At 54.9% G+C, this 8,969-nt stretch overlaps 2 protein-coding genes and 1 non-coding gene across 3 annotated transcripts in view; 2 read left to right on the top strand and 1 right to left on the bottom strand.

Moving 5' to 3' along the window:
* Positions 1-1,216: 1,216 nt before the first annotated feature.
* On the bottom strand, positions 1,217-3,103 carry EIF4EBP2 (eukaryotic translation initiation factor 4E binding protein 2). Its single transcript, XM_009998203.1, has 4 exons — positions 3,079-3,103; positions 2,392-2,442; positions 1,334-1,510; positions 1,217-1,248 (listed from the first exon to the last, which is right to left on the bottom strand). The coding sequence occupies exons 1-4, from the start codon at positions 3,101-3,103 to the stop codon at positions 1,217-1,219; spliced, it is 285 nt and encodes a 94-aa protein (XP_009996505.1).
* Positions 2,267-2,338, top strand: TRNAE-UUC. Its single transcript has one exon. It is a non-coding gene; the product is annotated as a tRNA-Glu (tRNA).
* A 283-nt stretch (positions 3,104-3,386) lies between the features above and the next one.
* Positions 3,387-8,969, top strand: part of LRRC20 (leucine rich repeat containing 20) — a 7,524-nt gene continuing 1,941 nt past the window's right edge. The window contains exons 1-3 of the mRNA XM_009998202.1: positions 3,387-3,468; positions 4,619-4,768; positions 6,281-6,448. Coding sequence (XP_009996504.1) covers positions 3,387-3,468; positions 4,619-4,768; positions 6,281-6,448 — 400 coding nt within the window. The remainder of the gene's footprint in view (positions 3,469-4,618; positions 4,769-6,280; positions 6,449-8,969) is intronic.

Below are 8,969 nucleotides of genomic sequence, written 5' to 3'. Positions count from 1 at the left end.
GGGGGGGGGAGGGGTAGGTGGAAGAAGAGGAGCTCCCCAAGCAGCCACCACACCAAACACACCTGGAGTAAAATAAGTTATGGGATGGAAAGTGCACCAAAGCCTGCAGTAGGGATTGGAGCCTCCCCTGGGATGCAGGGCCACCATCCCAGCAGGTTCCCTGGGGTGAGGGAAGGATGGATGGATGGATGGATGGATGGGGCAGGCACTCAGGTGGGAGGTGCTGAGAAAATGGCACTTGAGAAGGTTGCGAAGCTGCTGACACCTCCCAACAGGCAGGAGGAGGTAATAAGAGGGGGCTTAGGGGGGACAGGACCCTGCCACAGTGTCCCCCTTCCCCGGGCACGTTGTGTGTGTGTCCCCCTCACATCACACTGAGAGAGGAGGGTAAAAAAAATCCCATCTCCAGGGGGTTTCAGGATGGCTGGTTCCTGCCTGGGTAAGCAGGGGAACCCCAGCCCTGCTGCCCTCCCTGGGATCCTGGGAATTCCTGAGATATCCAAGGGCCCCCAGGGATTTTTGCTCCTGTAGGATTCACATTACTTTATCAAGGGGGGGGGAGGGGGGAAGAGGAGGATTTAAAAACAACAACAACAAAAACAAAGGAAAGAAGCAAGGTTGTAGCACCCGGAGCTGAAGTGAAATCCGAGGCTGGTTGGTCGGTTCCCGGGACACGTGGCAACATCACCCTGAGTCCTTGAGGACACAGCCCCTGATCCCGAAGAAATCCAGGTAGGAGAGAGAGGTGGGCACCCGGAGCACCCAAGGGAAGGGGCTGCCCAACCTCGTCCTCTGCTGGATGCCAGCAGGTCCCCCCAAAACCTCCCCCCCTGGGGTACCAGGGGCGCTCTGGGATCGAGGAGCGATGCTCTTCCCCTTTCCCAGCTTCCTGGGAACAGGAGCAAGGGGGGGGGTTAGGAGGTTTGGGATGACAGGAGGATGGGGTGTTGTGGTGGTTTGGTTTGGTTTTGGCTTTTTTTTTTGGGGGGGGGGTCAGCAGGCAGCAGAAGAGGCAAAGGGGTGTTTGAAAGAGAAGCCTGGTGGGCGGAGAGAGGAGGAGGGAAGGATCCAGCAGGGCATTTTCCAGCCAGCACACAGTGGGAAGGAAGGTTGGGAAGGGGGGGGACAGCACCAGGGACCTGCCACCACCTCCACCTCGCCAGGCTGGGGATGTGCAGAGGGGATGGGAAGTTGCTGCCTCTCCCGTGGTTCCCGCTCAAATATCCATCTGGAACTGAGCCTCGTCCCCTGGGGAAGCAGGAAAAGGGGAAGGGAGAAGCGTTAATCCCAGAGGAATCCCAGCCCCCAGCCCTTCCCGGGAGGGGGCTCTTACCCATGGATGGCTTTGGCTCCGTGTGGTTCAGGCTGCTGGTGCCCACCCGGGGCTCCTCGGGGGCCGAGCCAGGGCTGGTGACCCCGGGAATGTTGGGGAGGTGACAAGGAGGGGTCTGGGCCATGGGGGAATTGCGACGATCCAGCAGGAACTTGCGGTCGTAGATGATCCGGGTGCCTGGCAAAACAAGGAAGGGGAGATGAGAGGAGGGGGTGGGGGCAGATCCAGCTCGGCAGAGCAGGAGTTTCCCAGCAGGAAAAGCCCAGGAGAGACGTGGAAGGGGTTGGGGGGGGCGGTACAGGCTGAGCATTCGGGGCCACAGGAACATCCCCACGACCCCCCCCCAGCACAGGTTGTCCCCCCCAGAACCCGCAGCTGAGCCCTGGGCAACTCGTGGCAGGGTTGGGAATAACAACCCCGGGTCCCCAAATGTCCCCTCCTGCGTGTCCCTCGGGGGAACCAGGGATGCTCCTTAGGGTGCCCTAAGGGTGGTAGCACAGTGGTTTCTGTGAGAACATGTAACTGCTGGAACAAATCGTGATACTCTAGTGGGATGTTTGTGATGGAAGGTCTTTAAATTAGGTTTTGGGTGACTTTCCACATTATCTATCTGTCTGAAATGATACGGTGTGGCTGACAAGTTATTGGCCTCTGGTAAAACCTCATCAGAACTGCTATGGATGTGTTTATTGGTTTCTCCACAATTTTACGCTGTCAGGCTTTTGGAATTGAGGTTTCTGGCCCTCAAAAGACAAAGGGCAGATCAGAATTGTACTCCCATGCAGCGTTGTGTAAGATCTTATTCACATGGTGCTGCTTGTTGGCTCAGGGAAACAGCTGAAATTAGGTAGCCAAGACTACAGCCTACTCATTGAGTCTCTTGTCCAAGTTTGGTGCCGCGGCCGGGATTCGAACCCGCGCCCCGAGGCGCCCTCCCACGTGGTCTAGCGGTGAGGATTCCTGGTTTTCACCCAGGCGGCCCGGGTTCGACTCCCGGCGTGGGAAGGAAGGAGACAGGGAGGGGTTTTTTTTTTTATGGGGATGGGGGAGCGTCCCACCTTCTGGCTTCACCTTTTGGGTGAAAGGAGGTGGTGGGGAAAGGGGGTAAGCTGAGGGAAGGAGGGAGAAGAGGGGGTGTGTTGCTGGGTCCCAAATACAGAGAGACCTGGAAAGGTGGGAGTTCTGCACTCCCAGGGTTCCCAGGGCACCTCGGAAAATGGGATGTATCCCCACAGCCTGGGATAGAAAAGGGGTTGTATCCCCATGTTCCAAACCAGAAGAAGGGGATGTATCCTCACATCCCACACCAGGAAGAACAGGATGCATCCCCACATCCCACACCAGGAAGAACAGGATGCATCCCCACACCCCAAACCAGAAGAAAGGGATGTATCCCCACATCCCAAACCAGAAGAAGGAACTGCATCCCCACATCCCCGATGTGCTGACCCAGAAAGTTGGGAATCCCATGCCCCAAGGGCTATACCAGATGGCCAGGAAAGGGCTCATCACCATATCCCAAAGTACCAAGCCAGAAAGTTGGGAATCCTGTGCCTTGAAGGCCACTGAGGATAAATGGGAAAGGGGATGTATCTCCATACCCCAAACCAGAAAAGGGGACACATCCCTGTATCCCAAAATACCAGCCCAGAAAGTTGGGAATCTCCCATCCCAAGGGCTACAGCACCCCTGGATCACCAGGAGAAGGAATGCATTGCTATATCCCTGCCATATCCCAAAAATACCAACCTGGAAACTGGGGGACACCATAGCCCAAGAGCCCCTCCAGCCTCAAGATCACTGGGAAAGGGGATGCACCCCCATATCCCTCCCCCCCCCCAAAAAAAGCAAAAAGCTGGGAATTTCCTACCCTGAGGCCTATGCCAGCCCCAGGCTCCCTCCTTCCCTCCCTCCGTCCCTCCCTCCCCTGGGAATGCTGATCCCAGGGGTTATTTTTAGCACCCCTCTCCCGAGAGGCCGGAGCAGCAGGTTTCTCCCTCCAGCCCTGGATCTCAGCAGTCCAAGCAGATTCCCGGCGGGATCAGGTGCCCTCATGCAGAGGAGGATGGGGGAGGCAGTGGCCAGGGTGGCCAGGAAGGTGAACCACACGGTGGAGAACAAAACAGATTCCCTGGGTAAGCTCCAGCTCCCAACTCCCGCCCGGAGAAGGATCAGGTATCCGGGAGTGGGGATATTTTTGTGGCTGTCTCCTAAAAAAACAGCTGTTGGTCCCAGCTCTGGGTGCTGCTCCCACACTCTCAGGGAAGAGAAAAAACACCCCAAAGGGCTCTTCACCCTCCCAGAATTGGAGTGGGATCCCAGGGATGGCACATGATCCCATGGGATGTGCCCCAGGGATGGTTTTTCCCTCGCAAGGGATGGCAGGAGCATGGCCACAGAAACTGCTCCAGCCTCAGCAGCAGTGGAGGAGACCACCCTGCACTGCTCAAACTTCTCCAGGGGTTTAAGGACACAGGGAAGGGCAATTCCTGAAGTTGGGATGTTATTAGACATGGGCTAAAGGGGTTTGCAGCCTGGAGGTCGATGCAACGTGACTTGGGGCTGAAGGCACCTGAGGTGGAACCAGCTTAGCCTGGCTGGTCTGGGGCTTGAGGAGGGGATTGTCCCCCTGTGCTGGGCACTGGGGAGGGGGCACCTCAATTCCAAGGTCAGTTCTAGGCCCCTCAGGACAAGGAGGACATGGAGGGGCTGGAATGTGTCCAGAGAAGGAGCTGGAGCACGAGTCTGAGGAGCAACTGATGGAGGTGGGGATGTTCAACCTGGAGCAAAGGAGGCTGAGGGGAGACCTGCTGGCTCTGCAACTGCCTGAGAGGAGGTGGAACCAAGAGGGGACAGGCTCTTCTCCCAAGAAAGATGGGATAGGACAAGAGGAAATGCCCTCAAGTTATTCCAGGGGAGGTTTAGACTGGATATCAGGAAGAATTTCTTCCCTACAAGGGTCATCAGGCCCCAGCCCAGGCTGTGGTGGGGTCACTAACCCCTGGAGGTGTTTGAAAGGTTGTGCTGAGGGACACAGTTTAGCATCAGACTCAGCAGAGTTGGGTTGATGGTTGGGCTCCATCTCCAAGGTCTCTTTCCAACCAAAGCAATTCTCCAACTCCAAGGATCCCCTTGGGGCTGGGGAGGAGGGTGGGTGCACCCATGGGTGGCAGCACCCAGGTGGGCAAACCAGGCCCTGAGGGGTTGGAAAACAAAGACAGCAAACTTTGCTCCATGCCAGCCAGGAGAGGTTCTGAGGTGCCTTGGGTCTCTCCCTGTGGGCAGACCTGGCCAACTGCAAGCTGATGACCTTCCCTGTGGGCATCTACAAAGCCATGAGGAGCGTCACCGAGGGGATCCACCACATCTCCCTGGCAAACAACGAGCTCAAGTCCCTCACCAGCCGCTTTGTCGCCACCTTCAGCCAGCTCAGAGGTAAGGGAAAGCCCCCAGCACCTCCCAGCAGCCACTTCCCAACCCCCAGCACCTAGAAAAGAGCTCCAGAGAATTTCTCCACCACCCTCTTGCTCCTCTCCGCTTACACCTCATGCCAAGCACCAGCTCAGACCCTCAAAAAGCCATTTTCCCTTGCCTTTCCCAGCCCTTTGCAAGAAGAGGACACTGGGTTTGCTCTCCTGCACCCCTTCCCACCTCCAGCCACCCTCAGGGGTGGCCAAACTGCTGCAGGGTCCCTCATCACCCTCCAGCTGCCTCCAAGGGTGGGGCTGGGGATGACAGAGGGTGGCAGGGATGGAGCACTGCAGGCTGCAGAAGGTCTGCTGGTGGCCCCAGGGCAGGTTGGATGGGGCTTGGAGCAACCTGGGCTGGTGGGAGGTGTCCCTGCCCATGCAGGGAGGTTGGAACTGAGTGGTCTTGAAGGTCCCTTCCAACCCAAACCAGTCAAGGATCCAGAAAATCCAGAGCTCAGGAACTCTGGGGTCTGCACTGGGGCTCCTCCTGCCGGCAGCACCATCCAGGACTCTGGCAGCTTTTAAAAACCCATCCATTTTCCTCACCCCACGTCCTGCACGAGTGCTGAGGTGGTGGGTGCCAGGAGAAGCTTCCTGGGTTGTGCTGGAGCTGGAACATCACCCTTGAAAACACCCAGGAGAGACTGGAGCAAAGCAGCAGGTTGAACAAAGAAATCAATGTTCATTTACTGGACAGCACAGGGAGCTTGAAAGGCGGGGTGGGTGGGGGGGCAGGGAAATTTTTTTCCCAGCAAGGGCTTTGAACAAATCACCCAGGTGATGAAGATGCCAGGCCTCAGCAGGATGCCAGGGTCACCCAGGGGCTGGGAACAGCCTGAATAAGGCAGGACCTATAAATACCAGGTATGAGCAGGGGCAGCTCATGTGGGTATTTATAGAGCAGCAAACCCTGTGGCACCCGAGAAGGACAGAGGGATTTGGGTGCCTGTTCCCATGGCTGAACAGCCTCTCCTTCAGGACCTCATTTCTGGGGAAAGGGGGGTGGAGGAAGAAAAAGCACCACAGGGGGTTCAACTCCAGATATTAGATATTTTTTTTGCATAGAAACGCATTTCTTCCACCATAGCTCAGGCACAGGGAGATGGAAAACCAGCCTCAAGCTGTGCCAAGCACCCAGCAAGGTGGGAATGGCACTGACTTCAGGAAGAAATATGACTTGTTCCCACAGCCCCTGCTTGCTGGGCTTTCATTAGGGAAGCCTGAGGGAGCCAAGAATTGGATCAGTCTTTAAAGCAGAATCTGCAGCAGGATAAAGGATCATGGTACATCAAGGAGATGAGCAAAATAATCACCATCATCATCATCATCCTCCCTTTATTTTTTTTGCTTTGGAATCTCATTGCTAGACCTGGCAGCCTGTGGGGGATAGAGGCAGTAAATTCAGCACTGGATTAATGGTTTTTCACATCTTTTCTCCTCCCTTCCCACCACCAACCTCTCTTTCCCAAACTGGTAGAGCTCAACTTGGCAGGGAACTACCTGCACCGCCTGCCCGAGGAGCTCACCTCCCTCCGGCACCTCCGGGCCATCAATCTCTCCAGAAACAGATTCCGACGTTTCCCAGAGCCTCTGGCTGCTCTCACCAGCCTGGAGACCATCGACCTGGAAGAGAATGAGATCACAGGTGAGGAGAAGCTTTCCTGGCTGGCTGGAAGGATGGACATCGCCTCAGTGCCCATCCCGCGTCCCTAAGCAGGGAGGGAGGGAGGGTGGCTGGAAGTTTGGCTGAAGGTGCAGCATCCTGAGGGATTTCCGGCAAAAAGAGGATGAATTTGGCAAGGGGAAAAGGCAGCCTGGGGGCAGGGAGAATGTTAATTAGGCAGAGCCTCGTTAGCTGCTTGCTCAGGCTAAGGTTGGAGGTGCCTCCCCGGGTGAGGCTGTTGCAGGCGCCAGGGGGAAGAAAAAAAATCCAGGCCAATTCAAGCTGCTCCATTCCTCATGCTGGGAATCCAGGTCTCCAAGGCAGCTCCAGCTGGGACTCCAAATCACCAGATCTAACCCCCCAAAAAATAATCCAGACCTGACTGCAGAACTCAGGGCTGTTTGCTGCCAGGCAAAGCCAGGGCACAAGCCCACCTGGACATTTCCCAAAGCAAAGAGTAGCTGTAACCCTCCAAAATTCCCTCAAAACCAGCCAAGTTAAAGGGAACTGGGAAGAGCTGCTCATGTCCCAACCCTGAAGGCAGAGGAAAATCTTTCATGTGCAAAGCTGGAGCCTTTGGAGTCCCTAAAAGCTGAGCAAAAGGGGCAGCAGCTGCACATCCATAAAAGGGGATTTATTTTAGGAGCCAAGTTTCAAAGTGCCCAGGCTGGAGCATCCCAGATCCCCAGGGAAAGGAGTATCAAGCCCACTCCATTTTGCTCTCTTACCTGGGATGGTTTCAGCTGCTCCTGGGAAAGCACCAGCTTCATTAACAGCATCACATTTTCCCTGGCCTTGCCTCTAGGAGATATTAACTGTTGCTCCCAGGAGAGCCAGCAAAAAACGTGGCTTTTCCTCACCCCTCTTTTTCTCTCCCACTTTGATTCCCTCCATCACTCTCCCAGCCCCACTGCCCAACTTCCCAGCAGGAAGGTAGAAGCTGAGCTCTCCAGCTTTCTCATGACCTTCCCATGTGTGCAGCTGCAGGAAGGGAACACAGCTTTTCCTTCCATTCCACCCCCCCCCCCACCTTCCCTGCCTAAATGCAGGGAGGAAAGGATGTATCAAGGGTTGTATCCATTTGGATTCATCCTCAGGGAAAAGAGGGGAGGTAAAAAACCCAAGTGCCAGGCTTGGTCACCTCCCAGCAGCAGACTCAGGAAGAATAATCACCTAATAGAAATGAACAATTTCAAGTTAAAAATGTTCCAGGGCCATATCTTGTCCCTGAAAGGCAAGATTCCCATGTTTTGGAGATGAGCAGGATGCTGCCTGGCTGGAGATTCATCTAGTTGAGGCATGTTCTGGGAAGTGAAGAGGGAGAGATAAGAAAGGCAGGGTTATTGCAGCCCATTTTAGGGCAAGAAAATGAAAGTTCAGGTCACTGCATCACTCCCAGGAACCCTCCCCAAAACCTCATTCATACAACAACCTCTCCCAAACCAGACCATCCCAAAAGCTACAGCACCCCAAGTCCTTCAGCTCTAAGGAAAAGCATCTCCTCCCCAGTTTCACCTCCTGGGATGATGGGGAAATCTCCTGAGTTGCCCTCAGGCCTCCAAGGCTGAGCTTGCAAGTACCAAGCCCCTCAGGAAACCTGCAGCTGGGCTGTGAGCTGAGCCTTGGTGCCCATCATCTGCACATTCATTTCCACTTCTAATATGCTAATGCAGTTTTACATATTATTTATGAGCTTGTTTTTTTATAAAGACCATTTTCCTGGCACAGGAGAAGGAGGAGAGTTAAGGAGAACCCACTAGCTGGAATTTCACTGGCACAAGTGCTGGTTTTCCTTAAGAACCAAACAGAATTGGAGCCCTTCACCCTCGTGACACCCGAGGAGAGCTTAGGCCAGGCTGTAGGAGATGCCACCCTCCCTTTCTCACCCACCACAGCTGGCTGAGCACCCCATTTTGGGGTCTCACCAGGCCTCCACCTCCTTAGAGAAGCTTCTGAGGTACCTGGAAGCTCATCCAGGAGCTGCTTTCCCAACACCTCCAGCCCAGCATGGTGAAGGAGCAACCCTAGCACTTCAGAAACTGCATTTTGCTGCCTTTTATATAATTTAGGAGCCAGGTTACACCCCTGAGCCCAATAACGAGGTGAGGACCCTGCTCCAGATCACAAAACCCAACCAGGATGCTCCACAGGTGGGAGATGGAGCTTGGGGGTGGGTTGTGGGTGATCTGGTTGTGGGGTTTTTTTGGTGCTGCAGCAGCTGTGTGCAATTCCCTGCCCATCCCTGTCCTCCCAGGGATACTGGAGGAGCTGGAGCAAAGCTGATGCAAAAAAAAAAGCCCTTGCTGAAAAGGGGACTGAGTCACCTGGTATTGAACTGGAGATGGGAGGTGATGTTTCCCAGCTGAAGGGAAACAGGAGTGAAAGGAGATGAAATAATCCCTGCCTGGAGTCTGTGGGCTCTGAAAAGAAGCATTTAGTGCCATGACCTGCCCCTTTCATCTCAATAAGCTTTTAAAACTGGAGTGTAATTATATATATATAG

Source organism: Chaetura pelagica, unplaced genomic scaffold (assembly GCF_000747805.2).
Source record: "Chaetura pelagica isolate M959 unplaced genomic scaffold, ChaPel_1.0 scaffold995, whole genome shotgun sequence".
In the NCBI taxonomy this organism is placed as follows: domain Eukaryota; kingdom Metazoa; phylum Chordata; class Aves; order Apodiformes; family Apodidae; genus Chaetura; species Chaetura pelagica.
This window is presented reverse-complemented; position numbering and strand designations above follow the sequence as displayed.